At 51.8% G+C, this 27,052-nt stretch overlaps 1 protein-coding gene across 1 annotated transcript in view; it reads right to left on the reverse strand.

The window, feature by feature from the left end:
• Positions 1 to 1,320: 1,320 nt before the first annotated feature.
• AMPD3 (adenosine monophosphate deaminase 3) overlaps positions 1,321 to 27,052 on the reverse strand; it is a 35,083-nt gene continuing 9,351 nt past the window's right edge. Inside the window, exons 2-14 of the mRNA XM_054582838.1 lie at positions 25,472 to 25,676; positions 21,913 to 22,075; positions 19,558 to 19,777; positions 17,552 to 17,681; positions 12,746 to 12,940; positions 11,269 to 11,400; positions 10,559 to 10,722; positions 9,714 to 9,840; positions 6,821 to 6,984; positions 5,695 to 5,815; positions 4,370 to 4,543; positions 2,681 to 2,791; positions 1,321 to 1,684 (exon numbers count right to left, since the gene is read on the reverse strand). Coding sequence (XP_054438813.1) covers positions 1,508 to 1,684; positions 2,681 to 2,791; positions 4,370 to 4,543; positions 5,695 to 5,815; positions 6,821 to 6,984; positions 9,714 to 9,840; positions 10,559 to 10,722; positions 11,269 to 11,400; positions 12,746 to 12,940; positions 17,552 to 17,681; positions 19,558 to 19,777; positions 21,913 to 22,075; positions 25,472 to 25,676 — 2,083 coding nt within the window. The 3' untranslated portion in view covers positions 1,321 to 1,507. The remainder of the gene's footprint in view (positions 1,685 to 2,680; positions 2,792 to 4,369; positions 4,544 to 5,694; positions 5,816 to 6,820; positions 6,985 to 9,713; positions 9,841 to 10,558; positions 10,723 to 11,268; positions 11,401 to 12,745; positions 12,941 to 17,551; positions 17,682 to 19,557; positions 19,778 to 21,912; positions 22,076 to 25,471; positions 25,677 to 27,052) is intronic.

The following is a 27,052-nucleotide window of genomic DNA, read 5'->3' on the forward strand; positions in this document are numbered from 1 at the left end:
AAAAAACAAAAACAAAAAAGAAAACTACGTTCATTCCATATGCTAAGTTGACCAGTGGAAGGGATAAGCATTATAAAATAAAGTCACAGTACAAGAAATTCTGAGGTTAAATAAGCATTTTCACGGGCAAAAATAGGTTTTTTCCATCCCCATGATTCAGAAGGCTGTCCCACAGTCCGCGTTTGCCCACAGTAACAGACAAGAAGGTCCTTGAGCAGTGTGTTGTGTAGTAGGAGCACATACCCTTAAAAAGTTGCCAAAAGAGAAATTCATTCATTCATCCATTTATTGAGCACCTGCTATGTCCCAGGCACTAGGAACACAGATGGCTAGCACATTGATAAAGCTTAAATTCAGATCAGTCTTAAAAAATACTTTCTACCTGGCCCCTGGGACCACTTATATCTTCTGAAAAAGTCTGTGTATTAAGTAAGGGAGAAATTTTGCCTTTAAAAAGAAATGCACCAGGCTACAATGATAAAAATTACAACACTTACGAGGCCTCATGGAATAGTGGAGAAAGGACTGGATTAGGTGTAGGGAAACCTAGCTCTAGTCCTGTTATTCATTACCTGGGTGAGCTTAGGTCAATCTCACTTCTCTGGCCCTAATTCTTCACAAGTGAAATAATAATTAGGCTACAATCATAGCGTATTAGAGCCAAAAGGAAGAGACTGTCTAGTCCAGTGCTTTTCCAAGTCCTCAGTTCAAATGAAAACACATCAAAGTCCCCTTGAAAAACTTGATGAAAGCAGAGTCACTTCGAAGAAGCAAAAGCAGCACCCACACCCTTGCTCCCCTTGCCCCCGCCACCCTGAAATTGGGAGGGGGATTCACAGAACACCACTTGAAAACCTCCCATCTAGTCCAAACCCCCTCTTTTCAGATAAGAAAACCAAGACACAGAATAGCAGTGACTGTTTCAATGTGCACATTTGGCTTCTTAACTAGAAGGGAGGGTGGAAGGCTAAATAAAAAGTTTAAGAAATTCATAAAAAATGCAAAGAAGGAAGTTGTCTATTTTAATCCTTTCAAAGTAGTTCCTTTATGAAAGGGAGCTTTGAAACTGATTTGGTTTAAGGCAGCTAGCCAGCCAGAGGCTGAAATGAACAACGGCCAGCCAGCCTGCAGGGCCTATAGCAGACTACGGCAGAAAACCATGGGGATCCCACGTCAGTAGGCACTGGGACCGTGGACTATCCTGGCCCCAACGATGCAAGCACAAGTGGTTTCAAGAGAAATATTTGGAAAACGAGGAATGAGTACAGACAATGCCCATTTCCCAGATCCTCAAGGAGGAGTCACCATCTATTACTCAAAAAATACGAAGAGAAGTGAGCATGTTGGATCTTAAAGTGAACAGTGCAACCAAAATCACTAGGTTTGAAAGTTCTTCAGAGGCATCCTCTCCCTGGAGGACAATTCCTAGCGTGGTATCTTGACCACTGTTAATCACAGTAGACTTGAAGTTAAACCAGAAAGTTAAAATGCATGTCCAGTGTTGGACCTACTTAGTCAGGGCTGTGATCTCCTGAGATTTCATGGCATCGGACAGGAAGCTGAGCTCGTTGCATAAGGTTTCGTATCGGAACGCCATCCGGATCTGAGCAACATTTGTCTTTCGAATATCATTTCCTTCAGGTCCTTCTTTATAATAATATTGTCCCAGAAACTTCTGCTTTTCCTGAGGACCAAGAGAAATACCACTGAAACAGTATGCCTTAGATGCACTTTCTATAGCCGCACCAAATCAGACATGCCCCTGAGGCAGGTCCTCCATCCGGACTCTTTCCCCACAGGGCTCTTAGGAAACTCCTGGCCGCCATGTCCTCAAGGATGTCACCCTGACAACCACATTCATTCCCTTCATTTCTGACTATGCCTCCCTTGATCAGAAAGGAAAGATGACTGCTGGGGAGGACAAAGGCAAGGTGAAGACTCTAAGAAGTGTCTCCTGAGAGCTGGCAAGAGCAGACAGTCCCAGGAACCAAGCGCACAAAGTGAATCTGCAGCTTTTAACTCCCCTGCACCAGCATCAGTAAGAGCAGCACCAACACACCCCTCTTCCTATACCAGTGACATAACCCAGAGGGGGTACCTGGGACACCATCTAGAGCAATGGGTCCCAACCGTGTACATCAGAATCACTGAGGAAGCTGTAAAAAAAAATCACTGATGTCCAGCCCCATCCCTAGAGTTTTTTGTTCAACCTAAGTACTATTCACCTATTCAAGAAATAGTAAGTGCCTCGGATGTGCCAGGGACTCTTCTAGGGCCTAGGGATAGAATGCTGAACAAAGTCTCCTCCCCAATGGAACTTCCATTCTAGAAGGAAATGCAGAAAAACACCTAACTACATATTACAATGTAAGTAATAAACATGAAGAAAAGTAGATTAAAGGGATGGAGAATAATGGCAAGTGTGTCTATTGCAGAATGATCAGGAACAGCCTCTGAGGAGGGAACGTTTGAGTTGAGGTCTGAAAAAAGTGACAGAGCAGCCAGGAAAATTCAGACGTCTCCTCAGGATTTTTCCCTACAGGTGATAGATTTCAGTGTGACAGAGGCCCTGATTGTCCTCTTCCTCACTGGTCCCAGAGCCGGCAAAGTACCAGGGACTCAGGCACTCATCATACACCTGTTGAAAGGCCCAGAGAGACAGGGCCGTCCCATGCCGCACCTGATGCGAGAGGCCGCTCTGCAGCACGCTGTTCCTGGCGATTTCACACAGGTCGCACGTGCTCAGCTTCCACACTTGGGCTGCAATTGCATATTCTTCCATAAGCGCTTCCTAGATTCCCCCAAAAGTAAACGTATTAATATAATATCCATTTCAATGCCTCACAGATTTCCAAAGCTAGAAACATGAGACATTGCCAACTTAATTTTTATGTAATGACCGGCACCTGGATAAACATCCTTCCCCTTAAATGACAAATCCCTAAGATCTTTTTTGTGTGAAACCTCAGGCTACCAAGCAGAGAGACAGCAAAGAACACCTACATATGTACTTGTTAACCAGCACATGTTCAAAGGCCTGAGCTGGTCACGGGGACACCAGCCTGCTCTCCTGTGACAGTCTCCCGGGTCAGTCATCCTTTAGTGCCTGCTCTATAGCTTTGTCTTTTATTTAACAGACCATTTTATTAAGATTGTCCAAAAATAAAAGTGAATCTGAGGGAAGTACTAAGAGCTGTGATGGGACCTTAAGTAAGAAGGAAAAAAATCAAGTGTCGGTAGTGAGACGGTGTAATCGTCAGAGGGTTTGCGTTTGGCCCTGCTTTCACTTTATCTGCCAGGATGTGAAAAGTCTGGTAATCACAAGTCCTTCCATTCCCTCTTCGCCGCCCCGTTGCCTCTGTATCCTAGAGCAGCGGATCTTAAAATGTGGGCCCAAGATCCCTGGGGATCCCCAAGGCTTTTTAAAAAGTCCTCCCTTTCCCAACTGCATATGTTTTGAGAGGATTTACCACAGCAGATTGAATGCAGATATGAGATCCCAGCTGTTTTCTATTAAACCAGACATTAAAGAAATGTGCAAAAATGCAAAACAGTGCAAAAGAATTATCAGTATTTTTTTGTTTTAGGAAATATGCTTATTTTTCCCAAAAAAATGCTATTTGTTAACATTTAATAGGTTTATTAATGTTATTTTTAAATGAGTTGACGTTTTTCAATGTCTCATTCGTTTCTAACGCAGTTAAATGTCACTGGATATAACTCGCATAGACAGCAGCCCTCTGAGGGCCTCAGTTCTTGAGAGTGTGAAGGGGTCCTGAAACCAAAAGCTTGGAGAGCCTGTCCTCGAGGACTCTGGTTCTTCTATTTTTACTAATCAGTGGCCGTCTTCTTGAGGCCATCAGAATGTGCTTGGCACACTGATGGCTGGTCTCCGTGCGTGACATCACCTTCCCATTCCTCTTTCCTATCCTCAGAGATTTGAAGTGTGATAATAGTAACAGTATTAACAAAAATGGTAGCTAACATGTTGAATACATGCTGTATGCAGACACTATATTAGACTCTCTGGTTCATTATCTTAATGGAGCCTCACGATACAGTACAGGTAGGTATAGAGACAATTTTATAGCTATTTTACACGTAAAAAGGAGTAAGATAGACATCAAGTAATTTCATCAACATCACAGAGCTAGTCAATTCAAAGACAGGGAAAATAGAGCGAGGCAAGGAAATGAAATTGTGCCTTCAAAGACTCAAGGACCCTAAAGGGTGCTCCTTGGAAGGGGCACTTCCCTCACCAGGAGCTGACCTGGGCCACCAACCCACCTGAGAGCAGAACTGAGCCATGCGCTCAGGCGCCCGGGACAGGCCAGGCCTGGGACCTGCCGGGAACCCCTGAAGTCCTTACCTTCGTGTAGTGAAACTGCATGGGGTCATCGGTGGAGAGAGAGACATGCAGTCCCTTGTGCAGGAATTCTCTCAGAGGGTTTTTGGAATATTCGAGGAACAGACTATTGTTGCTAAGAGGAGACATGGCAATGGGGATCTGAGCCAGGTAGTAGAGATACTGCAACACCGGACTCTGCAAAAGAACCACCAAACTCAGGTGACAAGGGCCAGAGAGGGGATAGAGAGAAGGGGAATGGGTAGACAAGGAGAAAAGGGGGAGAAGCATCATCGGTGGAAGCCAGGGGCCTGGGCAGTGACAGGGAAGCCAGGACACCCAGCCCCCGGTCCCCTGACGTCCACATTCACCTCATTCCTACCTCACACGCCCACCTCTCCCTGGGACTGCCCTCCTGTCCAGGGTTGCAAGGGTTCCCTGTTGCCTCCAAAGTGGGGGCACAGCTCAGGGCAGGAAGGGCAGCTACACGGCCCAGCTGACCCCAACCTGCAGACTCAGCTCCCCTCCCCTAGGCGCTGACCCCAGCTGGTCAGTGCAGAAGATGCCCTACATGGTGGTTGGGTTGACTGCAAACATTCAGGTTCAGACTATAAACACTTCAGTTCCTTGGAGGTCGGAAGGGGCACACCTGACTGGGCTAGAGTGGCTTTTGGATGTAGCACCCGCCCCGCATGGAACTGTGACAGTTGGTTAGACCTCCCCAGGAGCAGAGCAGGGGAGCAGTCTGAGCACACATCGTCCCTGTGGGAGTGATCCAGGCAATGGAGAAGACCCAGTGCAGAGTTCGCGGCAGCATTATCCACATCAGCGAAAGGCTGGGACTCGTCCAACTAGAGATTGGTTGAATCAGTTACAGACCATCCAAATGGCAGGCCATCCTTCCAACGGCCTTCAGAATGAGGAGCACAGATATTATGTGCAGCACAGAAAAATGCTCATTATACAAAGTTAACGGACAAAAAAGGAACCGAAAATCTGTGTTCGTTATTATAATAAGCATTTCGAAATAGGCTCTGGGGGGAAAAAAAGGATGGAATTGGAAAAACTAAAAAGCTACAAATGGCTGTTTCTATTAAAGCAATAGCAATATGGGATTTTCTCCCCCATCTCTCCATGTTTTGGAAACCCAAACTGTGTCATATCTATCATTCTACTTTCATAATTAAATATGAAACCAAAATGACTACAGACAGCCCAGCCCAGAAAAAGGCTTCACTGGCCAGAGGCTCCTAGGGCGCAGACAGGCGCCCAGGAGACCACACTCCTCCCCAGGCGAGTCCGGGGCAGGACCTTTGCTGAAGGGCAGTGTCTGCGAATGGCTCAGTTACCTTCTTGAGGAGCAGCCCATGGGAGATGTTGTCGGCAGTCAGGAAAGCAGATACCAGGTGGGTGATGGAGCCGGCTTCCCCACAGTGAGGCCGGAAGAGGAACGTGCTCAGACCTCGTTCCCTGCAGAACGAGTGGGCCAGGCTCTTGGTCAGCAAGAACTCCTGGGCCAGACTGCCCAGGGCCCCACAGGCCGGGGTCCTAGCTCAGGGCCCACTCCAGGGGAGGCCGTCACCCACGGCAGAGTCAGCACAGCGGACCCAGGACACCCTGGAAATTGCCCCTCCCAACTGGCAGAGGCCAGTCCAGGTGCCTCAGAGCCAAGAGACGCCATCCCTGGGGAACAGAGAGGTGCCCTCATGGTAGAAAGAGGCCCTGCCCGGCCTTCTGCCCACTCCTCCCCTTCCTGTCTTCACCAGGCCTGTAGCCCAGATTCACGGACCTTCAGCGCAGAAAAAGCCATGGGAAACCATTGAGTTCAACTTCTTTGTTATGCAAATGGAAAACCCAGAGAACCCAGAGGGTGGAATGAGATGTTAGAAGCCACTGAGCAGCTCAGTGGCAGTGGCAGAACTAGAACTAGAGGCCCCACGCCCAGAAGCTCAGCCCAGACCGCCCCCACCCAGCACCAGGCCAGGTTCTTTCAGCGAGTCCCATTCAAAACCCCCAGCCCCACAAACTAGCACTGGTTGTTTGCACTGCTGGGAGTCTACGCATGCGAGACCTTTGGATGCAAGCTCCATGAGGTCACGAGTTTAGTCTGCTTGTTTCCCTGTGTATGTATGTTCAGTGCCTAGGACAGAGCCTATCACATAGCAGGTTCAATAATTTGTTTCATGATAATTGCATGTGTGACCATATGGTGTGGTGGTAAGTGAACATGCATGTGTGTTTGCACATCTATGTATTGTATCAGGGATGGGCAGGTACACATGTAGATGTTAGTGGGTACATGTGAATGTGTGTGTACAGGCATGGGGTTTGGCTTTGTGGTAGGTATGATCGATTGTGTCTGTTGTAGTAGGCGTGACTGCGTGTGTATGTGGCGCTGTGTGGTAGGCTGAGGCATGTCCCTGGGTTCGAGGTATCAGGGCCCGTGAGCATGTGTGCAGAGCCACACTCACCCACCTGCGGAGGTTGTTGAGCACCATGATGTTGGCATACATGTAGTACAGGTAGTAGCTGTAGGGGGGGTTCTGCTCACTGGTCCAAATGTCCGGGCTGGGGCTCTTGTCTGAGAACATGTGGTCGCTGTGCTTGGACTCATCATCCACGCTGTCGAACCCTGTCACCTGGGCAGGACAAGGGGTCCTGCATCAAGCTGAGGCCAATGAGCCGCCAGAGGCCTTGGAGTCCAGGTCTCTCAGGTTCACGCCTCAGCTGGGGACCTCAGAGTCAGCCTGAGGCACCTACTCCCAGGGATGGGGAGCGGGCACAAGGCCACCATCGATTCCTCCAGGGCTTCCAAAGGCACTCAGAAGGCCAGACTGGAGGGTGCTGAGCCCCTGTGTGGTGTTGGCGGCGATGGCGAGGGGACACCGGGCCGGGTGAACAGTGAGGCAGCCGCACTCACTGCCAGTTCCCCTGCCGTGCCAGCGCCACAGGGCAGCCACTGCTGTCAGCAGCAGGGACAACCCCTCTGAGGGGGAAGGGGACAGGCATTTCCCATGCCCCTACTATACATCAGGCCCTGCTTGAAGCGCTTACCACACATCAACCAATTTAATCCTCAGAACGACCCTATGAGGGAAGGCATGGCTGTGAGCAAACCAGAGCCAAAGCCATTAAGCAGCTGTTCACATGAGACCACCAGGCTCCAAGCCTAAATGGGCTCAGCATCAGGACTCCAGTGATGAAGGTGGGAATGCCCTACGGCACATCCCAGGTGTAGTCATGAAAAAACAGCCTGGATGATTCACAAACAGGCCAAGGTGGGCCCCATCCAATATGGCCCCTTGGAAGGTGGAACCATGGTTCTGGGAGGAGGTGGCTCTACTCACCAGCTCTTCCCTGGGAACTGCCTCCTGAGCCAGGTCAGAGAAGCTCAGCTGGGGCCCAAACTACGCCCTGGGGGCCCCACCCTAGTCTCAGGATTCCTAGTTACCTGATCCCAGAGGTGAGGCCCTGACCAGGAATGCGCCTTTGAGGACCCAGCCTCTTGGCCAGCATGTGAGGCAGTTTTGCTAACGTGTGTCCCTCCTTTGGCTCGCACGCACAGCAGTGCTCTGGGAAGGGGCTTCTCAAAGACTGCCCACTTCACTCCACAACCGGCCCAAACTGGGGGGCTCCCAGCCCCAGCCCGGGCACCAGCTGGGTTTGCTGCTTCTCCCAAAGGAGCAAGGAACCACGTGGGTGTTTCCACAATCTTTCCTGTCACAGAGCCGTACGTGTCAAAAGAACAAGTGTCCCCACTATAGTCTCAGCATGGTCTGAAGGGGTGTGGGGAGCCAAGTTCTGTCCCCTGCCCACTAGCTCCAGGCCCTGCTGGAACTCCCGGGGCCTGGCAGGGGGTAACATCAGCCCCTGTAAAGGACCCTGTAACCAACCGAGGCAGGGACTCGGACTGGACCTTAGCTCTTCCTCCTCCTCCTCAAGTCTGTTCTTCCCCCACTGCGAGCAATGGCCCCTTCAAGGAGCGCTGTCCACTCCCCTAGATAACCAGGCACCAGGATGCCCCCTGGACTTTTCCCTCCAGCTCACCCGCAGGTTCCAGCCTGTGTGGTGTTGGCGGCGATGGCGAGGGGACACCAGGCTGGGTGAACAGTGAGGCAGCCGAACTCACTGCCAGTTCCCCTGCCGTGCCAGCGCCACAGGGCAGCCACTGCTGTCAGCAGCAGGGACAACCCCTCTGAGGGGGAAAGGGACAGGCAGTGTGGCCCATCCCCCTACACCCATGCCCACCACCCTGCCTGGAGCCCGGGCCTGCCTCCTGCACGTGCCACACTTTCCTTACTTAGGCGGCAGTTCGGTGTGGGGATAATGGCACCTGCTCAGGGGTCAGGCGCCTGAATATGATGAGTACTGGCTCTGCCACTTGTTAGTTTTAACCTCCTCATGTATATAAGGTGGAGCTCAGAGCTCCATGGGGCTGGTGTGGGGATTAAACGAGACAATCCCCGGAGAGCACTTCACACGGGATCTAACACACATCAAACACAAATACTGCTTACTATTAACACGAGCCATGGGGTAAAGTGGGGCAGTCATGAGGCTGAAGCATGATCGCGCCACGGTGTGGGCCCCGGAGCAGGCAGCCAGCCAAAATGGAACGCTATGGCTAGTTTAAGTGCCCGTCACCTGTCTCATTGCTGGAACAGACCCCTGACTCTTAGCTTGACCCCTTCCCCCACCTCCAGCCACCTTGTGGTCCAGGTCATTCACCACGCAACAGCCAGGATGGTGTCTGTCTAAAACACAAATTCAACGATGTCCCTCAGCTTGTTCAAACCCTTTCCTGGCGGTTCCACCCCATGGCCCCTCTGGCATCTTCCTTGCCTCCCTCCTTGTCAGAAATCAGCTCCATAACCTCCACCAGATACTGAACTTGCTTCTCACTGTCTGGTTAAGTCTCTCCTACATCTCTTCTCTCCCTCTCCCGTAACTAACCAGATATGGAAGATAACTATATTTTGTGGGGTTTCTGTGCTTAGGGTGTGAGACCGCCTTTCTAGGTAAAGGCAGGAGAGTTGAAATGTCTGCATTCCTAAAGAAGCCAGAGGCGGCTGCTTGGCGCTGCTGGGGCAGGATCCAGTCTTGCCAGCCCCACCTGGCCAGGAACTGTTTTCTCAGTCCTTCCCACCTGCTGCCTGCCCCAGCGCCCCGCCCCACCCCCAGGGCTGCCCCAGGAGACGGGTAGGAGAAGGTGGTATTTTAGGAAGTCAGCTTCGTGGGGCTGGCAATCCTATGCCTCAGGCACGGGAGGGACGGGATCAGAGACGGGAAGCCTGGTCCGACCCACAGGGAATCTTCTCCTCTCTCCCCCAGTGTTCCCATTGTCGCCGGGGACACCATCCACGCTTACATATTTGAGGAAGAGGTGAAGCTCTCGGTGATCTTGGGGGTTGATTGTGGCCTCGAAAAGGGGCAGGAAGATGTTCTCCAGCATCTTCCCAAAGCTTGGCAGCAGCTTCTTTGACCTAAATATGTCACTGGGGAGAGCGAAGACGATGATCAAGGTGGACCCAATAGCCCCCTTGGCCTGTCTGAGACTGACCTTGGCCACTTCCTCAGGCAGCTAGGGTCACCATTTAAACACCCAGAGTGGAGTCAGAGGTGTTACTTGAGCACTGATCCTTCCCCTCCTCTCCAACTCCCAGCAGTTTCTGTGATACTAGGCATTGGTTGGCAAACCCAATGCCTACCCAACCCAGCAGAGAGCTCTCTCCAGCCAGAGGCCACCTTGGGGGAAGGCGGGAGGGATTCAGGCTGACGAAGGGTCTGATCCAATTGCCAGTGATCCAAACTCTCTGCCACTCAGCTCAGTTCCCCTAAGCCACAAGCCCCAGCCCATCCAGAGCCATGAACCCCCACATCAGCCAGACAACAGGAGAGGACAGTGGTCTGAGTCAGATCCAGGGCGAGGGCTGGCAATGGAGGCCGCTCACCCACAGGCCACCACATCCTGCAGTGAGATGACAGGCAGTGGTTCCCACCAGGTGTTTGCACACATATGTTCTTTAAAGAGTCAGAGTTTGTCGCAAAGACTTCTCTGCTGACCACCTCTTCCTATATGAAAATCCCTGAGGAGATGAGGTCTCAGTTGGCACTGGAACAGGTCCCACCTCTCAATAGCGCAGACTCAGCAGCCCTTGCAGGACAGGCTGGAGCCCCAGAGAGCTCAGACAGACAGCGGGCCACCTCACTTACTAGATCCGGGGCACCTGGATGATCCAGCGCATGTTGGGTGAGTAGACCTTGTGCTGGATGAACCAGCGGGCCAGGTTGGGCCACTCGTCGGGACTGCGGCCGTAGATGGAGAGCCGTGGCTCTGAGTACTGGTACTTGCTCTCCTCCAGCTCCCGGGCCACCTCCTGGCACCAAGAAGAGCTCAGGTCAGGCCAACAGCACCCAGCTGCTGGATCCTGCAGCTCCCTCAGCCACCTGCTCCCAGGCTGGGGAGGCCTCACCTACATCACCCTGCTGCCAAGTAAGTACTCACTCGCCTCAGCAGAGGCTCCTTCCAGGAGAGAAAGGCCCTGGGTGTGCACCATCACACGCATAACCAGGCCAGGCAGCAGACATGGCTCCACATGGAGCTAAGCTGCTCCCAGCCAAGTGCAGGCTGCAAACAGACAGGGCAGCAAGGCTGGATGCTGTAAGTGCTCCTGCAGTGGATACCCGCCCCCTCCTCTTGCCCGCAGTCAACACAGTGGACACACACAGCACCTGCCTGCCCAGGCTCGGGAGCTGGTGGCCAGAGCCAGAGGACTGGGCCCTGAGCACCTCAGTCTGGCCGGAGCTGGATGGTGGATGGACAGGGATTCAGAAGGAGAGGATGACAGAGCCCATTCACAGCCCCAACTTCTGACACTGTCAGGTATCTGAGGAGGGCTTGGGGAGGCTGAGGGCTCACTCACCTTGACCATCCGAGCAAAGTACTCTCCTCCCAGGTAGTTTTCAGTTTTCAAATACAGGTCCCGCAGCTCACTGGCCCCCACAGGGTTGTACTTAGAGTTGAACTTGTCAAAGCGATGGAATGTCTGCCGGCCCTGGAGAGAGGAGACCACCAGCCAGATTCACCACGTCGTTCTGCAGCCACCGCACACACTCCCGGTCGGGCCTTTACAAGATGGTCTTCACACGGCCACACTGAAAGAGGTCTTCTATGCCCGTTTTGCATAAAATCTCGGAATGTCCTGGGGCCAGGACCATGACTCCTCACTCAGTCAGCTGGGAGGTCCTTCTGTAAGGCCCCCGGTGTGAAGGAGGACCAGGGGGCCTTGTTCCCTAAGCTACTATGGCTAAAAGCGTGCCTGCCTGAGTGAGCAGAGAGTACTAAGCTATTGAACAATCAATGAAGTGTGTCCTATTACTGCTTAGACTTCCTACGGCATTTTTTCCACCTTATCTCATTCTTCAACACAGATTTTTTTTTTTTTAACTGTGGTAAAGTACACATAACACAAACTTACTAGCATAACCATTTCTGTGTTCAGTTCAGTGGTATCAAATACATTCATACTGTTGTGCAACAATCATCACCATCTCTCTCCAGAGCTCCTTTCACCTTGTAAAGCTGAAACTCTGTACCTATTAAACAATAACTCCCCATTCTCACCTTCCCCCAGCCCCTAGTAACCTGCATTCTCCTTTCCATCTCTATGAATTTGCCTGTTCTGAGTATCTCATACAAGTGGGATCAAATAGTATTTGTCCTTTTGCACATGGTTTCTTTGATTTAGCATAATGCTGTCAAGGATCATCCATATTGTGGCAGATATCAGACTTTATTCCTTTTTAAGACTGAAAAGTATTCCATTGTATGGATATGCCACATTTTGTTTTGCCGTTCATCTATTGATGGATATGTGGGGTGCTTTCACTTTTGGGGCATTGTGAATGATGCCGCAGGAAGCCTTGATGTGCAAGTATCAGTTTTAGTCTCTGCTTTCAGTTCTTTTGGGAACATACTTAGGAGTGAAACTGCTGGACTCCATGGTAGTTCTACATTCTTTTGAGGAAGCTCCATATTGTTTTCTATAGTAGCTGCACCATTGTTTAGTATTTTAATAACTTTGTAATGTCAATAGGCATGTGACATTCACCATTTGATAGGCAAGGAAATAGAAATTTAAGTGAGGTGCTTAAGGGCACACAACTCCTAAGTGACAGAAATGGAATTAGAACTGGGACCTGCCTGACTCCAAGTTGCATACTCCTGTCCCCTGCTCCCAGCCTTGCTGTTCTGAGGCCCACATGACCTCTCACGGTCTCCACGGAGAGAAGAGAAAGAGCTGCTCGCACAGTCAGCCTCTCTCCAACCACGATCATGGCTTCTTTTCAGGGAGTCCCCAGCCAGGACCGCAGTAGGCACCGGGACAGAAGCTCACTCACCGCATGGACATCCAGCGAATCCACAGTGAGGTCATAAGGGTCCATGTGCAGGCTGTCGAACACCTGCCGCAAGGTGATCTTCTGGCCCTGCTTCTCGGTCACAATTCTATCTGGCTCCGTCTGGTACGTGTGCTTGATGAAGCGCAGCAAGTGCTTCTGGTTCATGCAGGCAGCCGCGTGGATGTGCGTGTCCACCTGCAACACAGAGCCCACCGGTCCGTGGGTGGAGGCATCTCCCCTGGCAACAAGAGGTAGGACTCCCCACCCGTGGTGAGGAGCACAGAGCCTGCGCCTTCTGGGCCATGGAGGCGGCCCCCACCAATGCCTGGATACCCCCTCCCTCTTTCTTCTCTAGACTCTCGAACTGGTCTCCTTTTCTCTAGCCTTACTGCCCAGTCCACCTCCTTCCAGCACCAAGAGATCCTTTTAAACTGTGTATTAGATCTGGTCACTCTCCTGTTAACAAAACATCAATGCCCCTCCCATCTTCAAGATGAAGCTCAAGCTCCTTAGCCTAGGATTCAAGGCTGACTTCAAGCCTTAACTCTGTCCTGCCGCTGCCCTGTCTTCTGCTCCCGCCATGACATACCATTTCCAGGTGCCCGAGGTGCCAGGCTATTCCACACCATGTCACTTTGCCCCTGCATTTCCTCAGCCTGGCATTCCTTCCTTTTCACTCCTCACTCTCATCCACCTGGAAATGTCCTACATCCGCTACCTGAAAGCAGTCCTGATCCCTCACGCACAGCTGATGAGCCTTTCCTTTATCCAACCTGGGAACCTAGCAGACTCTCCCTGTACTGTGCATGTCCGCTTGACCCACTCATATCTTCCTGGTTCCTCGGAGCCCCTCAAGGACAGGAACCATGTCTGAAGCATATAAGTCTCCAGCACCTACCTCAGAACCTGATAGGATGTATTAGTTAAATCAATGGATGGATGAATAAACAAATGAACAGGTATAATAGGTCCCAATTGTTTTGATGATATCCATATCCTCATATAACACTGAGGGCCCACAAAATCCCACTCTACCTACTGACGTCTCTTAGAACCCCCAGAGCCTTCCCTTTAGCTACCGGCCCCAAGAAACAGAGCCCTGGCTAACCTGAGGATAACCCAAGGTCACAGTGGGCATTCGGGCTCCCTTTCCAAGTGCCCAAAGGGCCTACAGGAGGTTCCCAGGGAGGGTGGCAACAGCCTTACAGGCCAGGGTGCTGCTGGCTGCCACACTGCACTCTGCATTTACTTCTGCGGCTCACTGGGCACCGCCAGGGCTGGGGGGAGGAGGCAGCAGGCCTCGGGCCTTGAAATGCTGTCCATGCTGACCAGGCATCTCCAAGTCATGCCAGGCCAGACACCTGATCAACTGACCCCGTCTGAGCATTATGCCACCCAGCCCATGTCACTCATCGAAGCACTTCCTGCCATTAGTACAGAAAGACAGGCCACTAGACATCAGAGAAAAGCGACAATTCAAAGTACGAAAAACACAGTGCAAAGGCTCAGACCCCTTGGGGATGGGTTGGGCTCACGTGGACACACAGGGGAAGGTCAGCCTGGCTTAGTGCAGCCAGATGCAGCTGGGCTCAACCACCTCAGGATGACTCAGCACATCCTGGGTTTTCTGGCCATGACCTCCAGCTTACCGGTGACACACTGCAGGGGTACAGTATGTCTTTACTCCCCTGAGTCACAAGATGAGGGATGAAAACAACCTGACAATCTAGGAAGCATTCAAACTTCAAAATCTCCAAGATGTTTATTTTGAGAACAAGTAAAAGATATTATTGGATGTCAGTGTTTTCAATTCGCTGAAAGATCCCAGTGCATTCCTTCTTTCATCTAACATTCAGATCTAAACAAACGGTAGAGTTTCCAATAGGACAGGCCACTACTTGGCCCTGAGGCCAACAGTGACTGTTCCCATACCCATGGCAGCCATCAATAATCAATTACAGCACTCTTTTCACTAAGCTTTGGGAGCAGCCGGAAGTAGCCACTCTTAACCAGTTGTTTGGCACAGAAGATGAAACCTATTTGCTCTTCCTGATAGGACAAACCAGAGCAGATAAGGCCTAATTTTACCCAACTCCCAAGGAGCAAATACGCTCAGCCTCTCCCTCTTAGCTCTGAGCAGAAACCAATGTCTCAGTTATACAGCCCTGCTGGTTGGGCCTCACGATGTCCTAACACATGACCCACATGAGCCGCTGCAATGTTGCAGGTGCTTTCACAAATACCACCCACAGCGTGGCCACGCCCAGCTCCGCGGAGCACGGCCCTGGCATGCCCCCACGACACTGCCAGCCGCCTTGGGGACATGGAGGCCACCCTGGATTTCAGAAAGCCAGCTCTCCTCCCATAAGAGAAGCTTCCAGAGTAAAATAAAATAGCCAGCCCCAAGGAGGCAGGAAAGGGCAGGTCGGGCCAGACTCAGAGCAGACCTGGGACTGTATCTATGAACTGTGATGCCAGAGAACAGGTGACCATGTTGTAACAGTGGGAAATTGTAACGGTGGCAAATTGTAACCCACCCCACTACTCTTTAGACATCGTTTCTGTAAGCGTGGACTCTTGACTAATGTGTAGCTTGTAGAAGAACAGCATGTTTGTATGAGAATCCTAGGAACCAACTTCAAAAGACACAGACCCCGATCTTCAGGCATCTCAGCTCCAGATCTGCTGACCTTCAACCATGGAGCCAGGATGATGTGATTCCAGGATGACTAAACCAGGATGGTGCACATCGGACCATCACGGTCCACATCGGCGTGGACTGGGCTCATCTGCACAAGAGCACTTTTCACCCCCCTCCCTTGATCTCTTTGTTCTCTTCCCCTCTCCCTCTTTATAAAAGCCTCTGCCTCCCCTGAGAGGTGGAGATGGGCTTTGCGATGCGCACCCCATCTTCCCAGAAGATGGGCTTTGAGACGTGAGTGAGTCCCCCATCTTCCAGGTGGCTGGCATCTGCAAATAAACCACTCTCCTCGACGTTAGCACCTGCCTCTTGAGTACTGGCTTTCGTAGCGCCGGGCAGCTGGGCCTGCATTGGGTTACAGTGTCACAGCACAGGGGTCAAAGCCATCGCTGCCCAGAGAGCACATTAACCGCAGAGCGACAAGGAACCCTGAGCATGGGCTCTGGTATGGAACAGAGCCCCGCAAGGACCCTCCCACATTGTAGCCAGAAAGCAGCTGGTTGGCCCAGAACACCCACTGGGGCACCCATCTCAGAAGCAAACAGGGTCAGAACCAGGGCTGCCAGCAAGGACGCCTGGTCCCCAGGCAGCAGGGGGCTGTCAGGCCCTGAGCACTCACACACTGAAGGCAGGACTGTCTGGGGCTGGGACACCCATCTGGACACACACTGGGCATGCAGGGTGCATTGGGGCAGGGCCGGGAGGAGCTGGCGTAGACACTGGGACACCCACCTGTCTGAACACCTAAGGCTTACAGAGAAGCAACAAGTAATGCTTGAAGGTGAAAATGCCCGGTGGGTGGTGTCTACATACATCCTTTCACCTCAGTCTGGAAACCCCCAAATGCTTCCATAAGCCTCACAGACCATGAGCAGAAGCCAAACTCTCATTTCTTAAGGATCCCATCCAAGTGGGAGGCCCTGCCAGACGCCATGAGGCTTAACAGACTTGACCCTGGGGCCTCCCCCGAGGGGGCATTCTGCCTACCATCACTGAGTGCTGCCAGCCCGAGCTGGGCTCCCCAAGGGAGCCACGTCTTCCCCGGCCCTGCGCTCCCTTATCAAAGCCGACCCAGGGAGAGCCAGTCCTCCAGAGGTCCCATCTGGGACAGAGGGCCCTGTGGAGGTGATGACTCTACTGTGACTCAGATGTGGCTGGTCCTCCTCCAGGCAGGCAGCCTGATCCGCACCCTGCCCCCCATGAGCTTCTCTCCCAGCTAATTACCATACCCCCGCCACCTCCCTGCTTCCTCTGGGAAGCCCACGGCCCCATGGGATCCCGAACGCCACACACCTCTGCAGCCTCCCTTCGCCCCGTCTCTCCCACTACAGCTGAGCTCCAGCCACACTGCACTGTTTGTAGCCATGCTGACACGCGGCTCAGTCCCTCTCCTCTCTAACGCCACTCTCTCCCTCCTGGCATTCGCAGTGCTGTCACCTCCACCTGGAATGCCACCACTTCCTTTCCCCGACCCCACTCTCTTCCTGGCTAAATCCTACTCTTTAAGTCTTCTCAGTTCCACCTCTTTTGAAAGCCATTCCCTGTCCAAATTGACTTGGAACTCCTTGTGGACAGGAAGTGACTCTTGTTCGGCATCCAAAGCCCCATGCTTAGCACTAATCCCTTGCCTCACTGTGTATCAGTTAAATGGAAAAAAATGGGAAAACCAGAGACCAAAATCATGCATTTACCACCTGAGCCCAGGCCAAGCTCCCTCAGAGGGGCAGAGAGGGAGCACATGCTTCTTAAATACACCCACCCCCAAAAGGAGCAAAATCACAAACTCCCAAGTCCAAAGAGGTCAGCCTTTCTTCTCCATGATGAACTTAATGCATCCTCTGTCTTAACTGTAACCTAGCCTCAACTCAGGACCAATTAATAGGTGATGTGTATATTCCAAGGAAGAGGGCCCACTCCAGCAGGCACGCAATGTGGGTACCAAGCGCCGTTGGCGGTGGCGTGGCCCGACGCACAGCAGGCAGCACGCGGGTCTTCCTTCTGCACATCACATCCCGCTGCTCTGGCCACGGAAGGCGACGCAAGGGGACTAGCCCCAGACTGGCTCAGAGCACACAAGGGGTCTGAGCACTGGCCCACGAACGCACCTTTCTCACATTATAGAAGTCTCGGTGGGGGTTACTCTTCAACTCTTTGAACTCGGACATTTCATTTAACATCTCGTGAAGGCCGAACTTGGATTCCAGAAAGTTCAGTCGTCGGTGACAGTATGTTTTCCTGCAGATTGGGAGGGGGGAGAAACCAGAGTTGAGGAGAAGTCTCATGAAGCTCTCCAGTTGGGAGACCTCCAGCGTGTGCAGGGGCCGACCCTCGGTGGAAGGTCAGGGTGCAGCAAGGAGGGGTGAGGAGGTTTCAGCTCTTTACCGACCCAGCTGAGCTATGTGACCGCATCCATGTGCTCTATGAAATGAGGGGGCAGCTAGCACAGGGCAGGCAAGCTCACTTTGTAACCTCCTACAGTTTCTTCGACTTCTAGTTCTATGTGCTCACGCAAGTGATCTTCAGTCTCTATTTCCCATGACCAAACACGGAGCTGGCAGCAGGAGGGTTAAATTGGTTTATGCAGGTGAAGGGCCTGCCTCGAGCAGAGTCAACAATGCTCAATACAATCTCCCCACTTCACCCTTTCCTTTTCTTTTCCTCCCCTCTATCCTCAGCCACGTTTAATTCTTTGAAAGGGGTTTAACTTCTGCCCAGGAGACCAATAACACAGTCAAACTACCAGGCATGACCTGCGCACCTTGGCATGCGGAGAAACCACCCTCCAACCAAATGGCCTCCCCCAGACCCCGACACCCAAGGACCTCTCAGCTCCGAGGTTTGCATTGTGGGCAGATGTGGAATGCAGAGACATTTGTTACTAAGACACAAATCCCTGCTAAAACCGATGTCCTCACAAGCTGGCAAAAAGCCCATTGGTAGGGGTGAGGGTGCTCACTGCTTGAGGCCAACCGCCATCCCACACCCAGCCTGGATGCCTGGCAACATGCCTGTGTCCACAGCCAAATGGAACCGTCAACCACAGTCCATGCCGCCTGCTTCCTTGGGCCCCCCACCAACAGCAGCTCCCTTAGTACCCACCCAGACTTTCATAAAGAACCCCAGAGAGGAGCACAGGAGTGTCTCAGAGTCACAAGGGATTTCAAAGTTCAGCTCACCCAGGCCCTCTCCCCAACAGGATTCACCTTAACAGCCTCCCAGACAGAACAGCTGCTGAGCACGCACCTTCCCCCTCTTCCCCTCTCTCCCAAGGCTTCCCCTCAGAAGTCCTCACACTGGCTGAAGAGAGCCTCTCAGGAACTCCTCTTCCACTCCCAGGTTTTAGCTGCCCTCAGATCAGTGAGGAGCAGGCTCCTCACCTGCCCACCCCCCTCCGGCCCACTCTCCTCCCTTGGAGGCTGGCCTCAGGCGCATTCCCAGCAACACCCAGAAGGCAGGGCAAGAGTGAAGTTCCTCAGGGGTAACCAGCACCCTCTCCCTCCCCAAGACCCCTTGTCCTGTCTGAGCACACACAGCACAGCCACTCAGCGTCCAGTCAAGATGAACTTCCATTGCTGATTAGCTCAAGTGCTCACCATGAAGGGAGGGGCCAAATTCAAGAAGACAGCCACCTGCCAGGTTAGTACAAGCCAAACCCGCAAGGATCACAGGGGTCGTGGCCCAAAGCTCCCAGGCTCCCTGCACTCTCCCCTCCAGGAACACAGAAAACCCAACACCTGGAGCAACAATCTTCATCGCTCCTCCGCCATCTACAGGGGTGCCCTGGACTGGTAACTGTGCAAGGCTGTCAGCATGCCTGGGAAGAAGGGTGACAGCCATTCTAAGGTGCACTGGTGGCCACCAGCCAAAGGAAGCCCCACACCCATGCATGCAGGACAGGTTAATACCAGCTCTAAGAATATGCCCTCCTGTGATGGAGAATTGTTGCAGAAACCTGCAGAGCACTGGGTAAAGGGGAAACCACTCTTTCTGGGACGATTTCAGTGCAGGAAAACCCAGAGCAAGGTAGGGACCTAGACGGCTTCTCCCAGCCCCTTGCCCACAGAACAGCACCCACACAAGGAGAGGCAGGACTTGGGGGAAGCTGGCTTACGTGGGGCCATCAGTGATGAGGGCCAGGATGTGGCTCATGTCCACCGTGTAGGTCTCCAGGTCGGGGTAGGGCAGTCTGTGGGGCTCCTGGCGCTCCAGCATCTTCTCGTTATCGTACACGAAGAGGATGCCTCCCTGCATGCGGACCAGGTAGCCCAGGTTCGGGGGAGCATCATCTAGACAGTAAGGGTCTTCCTGGGGCAGTGGAAGAGGGTGGAAGTCTGCAAAACAGGACTGAGTGATGGTTAGGTGCCCCCGATCTCCTGAGCTCAAGTGGGCTCGACAGTCACATTCTCGGTGAGGCTTGTGCTGGTCATCCTAAATAAACCCAACTACCTCCCACCCACCCACCCCGCAGCATCTCATACCCCCTTCCCTGCTCTATTTTGTTTCCTTAGCACCTACTTCTATGTAAAATAACTTCACTTAGTTATCTTGGGTAGTATGTGTTTGTTTTGGTCTCTGGTGTATCCCCATTTCCTAGAACATCCCCTGCAACATGGCTGGCAGATTTTTACAATTTAACTGAAATGAGCAGAAGCCTCCCGGGCACTTCAGGGACACCAGGCATTCTAAAAAGGGCAGCTGCGTCTCCTAACACGAGAACAGCAACTGGGACTGCCCAGGGCGTCACTGCTCCAAGTCCTCCCAAGGGGCTAGATGAAGAAGCGCCCCCCACCCACCCACCACCTTCTCCAGAAAAGCACCACCTAAGGCTTGTGTCCCACAGATCAGGGAATGCCAGCGGCAGAGCTGTCTGTCCCCTATGGGTTGAATTAGCCCACGGGAGGCAGAAAACTATTCTTGGCTATTTCCCAGCTATGAGACACTGAGCAAACCACTTTACCTCGGATCCTATCTACTCATCTGAGGATTACAACCCCCTGCCTTAACAGCCTGCTGTGAGGGCTGCGATAGAGGGTATAGGAAAATACTTTGTGAATAGCAATGCCAGACACATAAATTACAGGGCATTATTCTCACAATGACTTTTTACTGACTCCTGATAGTCTCTCCCTCTGGCCAAGGAACAGGTTATGCTGAACAGCAGTGGAACTGGAGGCTTTCCCTCTGCACATCAGCCAACCCCACACACAGTCCATCTGTCCGGATGCCAGCCCAGGCAGGAGGAAACCCTGGAATCTTCATCAAAGGAAGCAACCAATGTGGGTGACCCTCCCCGGAGTCCCCCATCAGTGCTCAGAACAGAATGCCCCTGGCGCAGATGTGAGGCATCACGGGTTGAAGTCACACGGAGCTGGGAACTGATGTGTCCCCATCAGGCACGGCCACAGGTCAGCTCAGGAGTCCCTAAAATGTGCCAGTGGCCTGTGAGACGCAGGCAGTACAACAGTCTGGCTGAAGCCACAGCCTCCACCCCACCACACTCACGTCCAGGACCCCGAGTACTCTTTTCTGTATAAAGTACACACCTGACGGCCATTGCTGTCTGCCTTTGCCCAACATGTGGCAGGTGGTATCAACTTCCCTCAGACAGACAGATAAGTGGGCACAGAAGGGCTGGGATGTACATAGGGCCCCGAGGGGTAACAGATGCTCCAACACAAGGTCTCAGAGCTTCAAGGAAGCCAGAGATGGCACCAACTACACAGGGGGCAGCCTGGGTCGCAGGCACGAGCACAGACCACCAGGCCCCATTGGAACCCCCCACCAACTCTCAATATCAAGGTTTCCTGTTTACAGTCTCTCCCGCCCCTAGGCCCTTCACAGGCCAAACAGATCCCACCGGAAACAGCCTGGCTCTCGCTAAGCTCCCCGCCCCGAACCCCACAGCAAACACATGGCTACCATTTATCGAACACTCACCAGATGCCAGAACTGCACTAACCACTTCACATGCGTTCCTTCACGTACCCTCTTAACAGGCCGAGAGGATAGGTATTGTTAGTATTCCCATTTTACAGATTGAGAAGCTGAGATTTGGAGCAATACCTTGCCCACGAAAGTGGCAGAGCTTAGGTCAGAATATATATAGGTTTGACTCCAGAACCTACTTCTGCCCCAGAACATGTGCCCTGTACTCACCCCCACCCCCAATGCGGCATTTAATGACTGATCGTGTTGTTTTAAATACTCCACACGAGACTGCCTGTCTGCCTGGAAAACTTCCAAGATCCAGGCCAGTTTTCATCTCTCTCCTAACTTCTACAGCTCAGCCCTACGCAGGGTGAGACTCAATCTTGCAGAAGCCAGCAAACTCAGTGTAGAGAAAACTAATACCAGGACCCTGTCCTTACAGTACCATCTGGGAGAAATACGTCCAGCTGGTAAAAAGTCCTGAGCAACCCTTGGGCCATGCATCACTTGAAACCCCACGTGCAGCCCAGCAGCGTACCTGGGAGGACCTCTGCCAGAGGTGCTGTGTCGGCCTGCGGATGACCCAGGTACTTGGCCGTGGTCCGCGGGAAGCGGTGATAGGCGAGTCGGGTGTACTTCTCCCGGATCATCAGGGCCTTGGCCAGGCTCTTGGCAGCCTGCTCATAGTCCTCCACAGTGATCTGCAGAAAAGAGTTCATGTAGCCAGCTGGAGACCGCTGTCCTTAGCAAGCTCTGCTGCAAGGCTGGCCCTTGTCTGGTAGCCGGCAACTTGGGTTTTGGGAGCGTTCCCACCATTCTCTGACTAATAAGAGCGGTTCATTGTTTATACAAACACCCTGCTCACACAAACACTCTGGTTTAGGCTGAACACCTGATTTCCTTCTGGGAGTCTGAAATGTGGGAGGATATGCTATGCAGATGTGTGACCAGCTGCAATAAAATCTTTGGGCGCTGAGTCTCTAATGAGTTTCTGTGGTAGACGACACTTGACACATATTGTCACAACCTGATGCTGAGGAATTAAGTGCGTTGTGGTGATTCCATTGAGAGAGGGCTTCCTCCAGACTCCGCGCGGGGGGCCTGGTCCCTGGGGTGATTTTGCTCTACATCCTTTCACTGTAATAAATCCTAGTGAGTACAGCTATGTGCCGAGTCCTAGGCATCCTCCTAGCAAATCACTGACCCGGAGGTGGACTCGGGGACCCCCAACACAGGAGGAGAGTTAGGGCTGCTGGGAGGGAGGCGGGCAGTCCAGGCTGTACACCCCAAGGCCAGCCCCCAGTGCTGTTGATTAAACCTGCTGCTGCACCTAGCACACGAAGAGGTAAAGCTTGGACATTACGCCTCATGAGGGTATCCTCACTTTCAGCTGAGAAAATATATGGGCCCTTTGGAGGTAAAAATAAAAATTTCTTCAGGCTCAGTGTGCTGCTATGCCATCCCCAGTCTTCCGATTCATCTGTCAATCACCCCACGTCACTCAGACAACAAGCACTTATTGACACGTGTCACGTGCCAGACTCTTTCCATAGAAATTATTTGGTTCTCACTGGAACCCATTTTACAAACAGGGGAACCGAGACCCAGAGAGCATAAATCCCTCGCCAGGAAGTCACAAAATCAGAGTCTGATCTGATCGATCCCCAGCACCCAAGGATGTCTGCTTTCCCAGAGCTGCCTTGGTGTTCAAAGATGAATGAGATAAACTCCCACCTTCCAGTGGGCTCATTAAGCTTAGTCTGTTTGGGAAGGACGCGTGTGGCAGAATCTGAATGTGCTTGGGGAGACAAGCAGCTAAACAGTCACAACAGCAGATACGTGCTGCAGGAGCAGGGGGACAGAGGCAGGAGGAGAGAAACGTGGGGAGGGCTGAGGCCTGACGGTGTCCTCCTCTGCTTTAATTAAAAAGTCACTTTAGTTTTGGAATATTTTAAACATACAGACAACCACTGAAGAAAATATGGCAAACGCCCCTGTATCTTCCTTCCAGAGCTAACAATTTTAATATTTTTCATCATTGTTTCAGATCTCTTATACGTATGAATGAATAAATCATCACAGACACAGCTAAAACTGCCCTCCTCCCTCCCCTACCTGACTCCATCCTCAGAGGAAGGAAGTCGGTGTATATATTTTCCATGCACGTTTTTATACTTTTACTCAATGTTACTTGTTGTTTTTTGCTAAGTAAATAGCTTCTCCTTCCCTGACTCCAAGTGTCCCCATGAAGGTGTGTTGATTCCATTTTAGCCCTTCCAGGGGATGGCTTCTGAGAGCAGCCAAGAGTAGGTGAGCAGACACAAACACCTTAGACAAAAATACAGCACTGCCAACGACAAAGCCAAACACTTCATCTGCAGAACCAATGGACTCGGCACAGCAAGGGGCTCAGGCCATAGCTGAAGATATCGGAGAGTGTGCTCAGGACCCCAGTACACCAGCGGCCACCAACCCACCTGCAGGCACCACAGGCCTCGTGCCTGACAGCAGACCCACTGGGGGCCAAGGAGAGCCACGAGGTCAGCCTGCCTGTCACAGACTTGGAGCTCTCTGGGACCAACCACCCAGTTCAGGGGCCCGATGCCCTGCAACATGCCAGCCAGGACACTGACCGAAAGAAGCTAGTTAGTGCCCCAGGCCAATGTCCTTCCTTACAGCTAACTGTCAGCTCACCTTGCCTCCCCCTCTCCACTGCTTTGCCCATGTGCCAAAGGCTGGGTGGACACCAAGGTCTCCTGGTCAGGATGCTGCATCTTCAGATAAGGCCTGCATTGTTTCCAGTCCGACCAAAATTCCCATCCATAGGCACTTAAGTAAGATATTGTACATCCACATAGTGGAATACTATGCGTTTGTAAAAAAAAAAAAAAAAAGAACAAGGAAGTTCTTTATCTATTGATATGGCATTATCTCCAAGATGTACCGTTAAGTGAAAAAAAGCTAGGCTTGTTTGTGTAATGTGTATAGTAAACTACCATTTGTGTACAAATAAATAAACTATGTGTACATTGTTAATTGTAAAGTAGACCGGCCATCTATGAGAACACACAAAAAAAGAAAACCAAGGGCTACCTCTGAGAAAGGGAATTGGGTGGCTGGAAAACGGATATAATTTTTGTACATTTTAAGTTTTATACCATATGCAAGGAGTCTTTATTACCCAGCAAATAATATATGTTCTTATAGCTAGGGGAAAATTTGTAAGAAGGAAAGAGGAAAAAAATAACAAGGCCAACTGAGGCACGAGCAGTAGGTTGAGGGCCAGGGAAAGAGAACCAAACTTAACCTTGGCACTATCTGTAGTGATATTTCTCTTCCTGAAGTAAGCAATAAAAATGCATCATCCTACCCGATGAAATTAGCACATTTTCAGTGACTTAGTTAACTGACTCAGTGTATAAATCAGCCTGTTGACTTTCTCATCGAGACTCTCTCTCCCTGTGGGGTGGGGGCGCTAGGCTATATTTAAGGATACTGGGCCTACGCATGTGGGAAGGGCCGAATCAGCAAACAAATCAACACAAGGGCTGGGAATGATACAAGGCCCAAGCTGGCCCCTTCCTCGACTTGCAGGGGTGTCCAACCTTTTGGCGTCTCTGGGCCACACTGGAAAAAGAGTTGTCTTGGGCCACACATTAAATACATTGCAACACATAATCACAAAAAACATAATCTCATAATGTTTTAAGTAAATTTACGATTTTGTGTTGGGCCACATTCACAGCCATCCTGGATTGCATGTGGCCCAAGGGCCACAGGTTGGACACCCCAGGCACTACAGGGTCAGAGAACACACAGAACTGAGAGACCATGGCCATGGTGTGCCAGCCCATAGCCCTATGCCCTCTTTACAGGGATAGGCAGCACCCTAGACACACCCACACCCCACACCTCAGCCAGGGCCCTTCTTTTCTGATTCCTGTGCCTCCTGTCCACTACCTCCCAGACACCCACAGACCAGGCCGGGCTTCGGGGCTGGGAATAACCCCAACGGCCCAAGGGACCCTGGCCTCTGCACAAGGCACATACAACTCCCAGGGGCACCCACAGAGAGCGGAGAGTGGGAGACACCTTACCCCGGCACAGTAATCCCCGCTGATGGTTACCCGCTGGTACTCGGGCATGGCATAGGGCGCTGGCACGGCCTGGGAAGGTGCTCCAGGGAGCACAGGGGTTGAGGGAGACTTGGCTGGAGTGGCTGTCGGGGGGCCCTTCCAATCTTGCTGCGTTGGCATTTGCAGAGACAGGGACTGGGACCGAATCATCTTGAAACTTTTCTTTCTAAAAGCCAAGGACAAGGAGAAGTGGGAGACATGAGTAGCTAATTGGGGCAAGTGATAAACAGTCTTGTTATGCACATGGCAGGAGAATTTTGCTCTGATTAATCACTGATGCTGGCCCTGCCGTTAAGATCTAATTATTTGTGTCTTGCTCTTACACACATCTCTTTGCATAAGATACAGAACAGCCATCCAGACACCTATCCCCGTGATCACTGAGAATGGCCGTGGGCTGTTTGCACTGCACACAGAGCATCAGAGTAGGCAGCATCTCAGCAGACAGAGAGCAGGCCACCAAGGACAGGAGAGGTAAGGACAATGTCACGTCAACCAGCATGCTATCTTCAGATAACCCAAGCTCTGGTCTCAGCATATGAACAGTCTCAGGGAGACTATGAACAGGCTCACAGAGACAAGTTACACTGTACTTCAGAGAGTTACAGATTTGAGGCCCTGGGGCCAGGAAACATCACAACGATGGACCAGTCCCACCTGCTTGTTTCATAAAAGAAGTGTCAGGGACCCAGAGATGGGAAAGGGCTTACTCAAAGCGCCCAGGCAAGGTGGCAGCCAGCCCTCGGCCTCCCCTTTCCCTGGTACCTGCTCTACCCTGTCACCACTGCTGCTCCTTCCTCCAGCCCGACACATGTGCCTTCCCAGCTGCTTCTGCTGGCCAGACACAGACCGGTCTCTCTGTTATGAAAAACGGATTAATTCAGCATCAATTTCAGCTCCCTCTGGACATGTCCTCTTGGCACCAAAGAATGACTTCACAAACTCTTGGAGAAGTGGCCACAGCAAGGTTGGTTTTAAATGCTACAAGCTCATGCTTATTTGCGATGCTGATATGTGAATACGCACCTTCCTCATTAACTAAGCAGTCACATTTCAAATGACACCACCCTAGGTCCTAGGATCCCAGGATGGGAGGTAAAAGCAGAGAGCCGAGGGCCTGAGCCCTCCTCTCTCCCGTGTCTCCTGTCTCCAGTGAAACACAGCCCCCTAGCATTGCCAACCAGTGGTGCCTATGCCAGAAACAAGAAGTACATGCCCTACCTTGTGCCAGAGGGCCCAGCAGCCTCGTGGGTATTTATCCCACCACAGCTAGGGCCTACAGCCACCAGCCAAGGACTTGGTGACAACTGTGACCCACCAGAGACCACCACACCCCTCCATTTCTCTAGGCACCTGTAACATCTATACAGTGTGGAGAAATTGGTTAATCTCTAAAAGAGTCACATGGCTCACAGGAAGCAGCTGTCTTCTTCCTGGCTCTCGGCCAGGTTTCCTCACAGACCCACTGACTGTTTTTCAGGAACCACAGTTCCTTTTCCTGTTTATACACCCACCACTTGCCATGGCTCAGTTCTCTGGGGA

This window comes from Pteronotus mesoamericanus, unplaced genomic scaffold, assembly GCF_021234165.1.
Source record: "Pteronotus mesoamericanus isolate MK-2021 breed Mesoamerican mustached bat unplaced genomic scaffold, CSHL_Meso_final contig_1189, whole genome shotgun sequence".
In the NCBI taxonomy this organism is placed as follows: domain Eukaryota; kingdom Metazoa; phylum Chordata; class Mammalia; order Chiroptera; family Mormoopidae; genus Pteronotus; species Pteronotus mesoamericanus.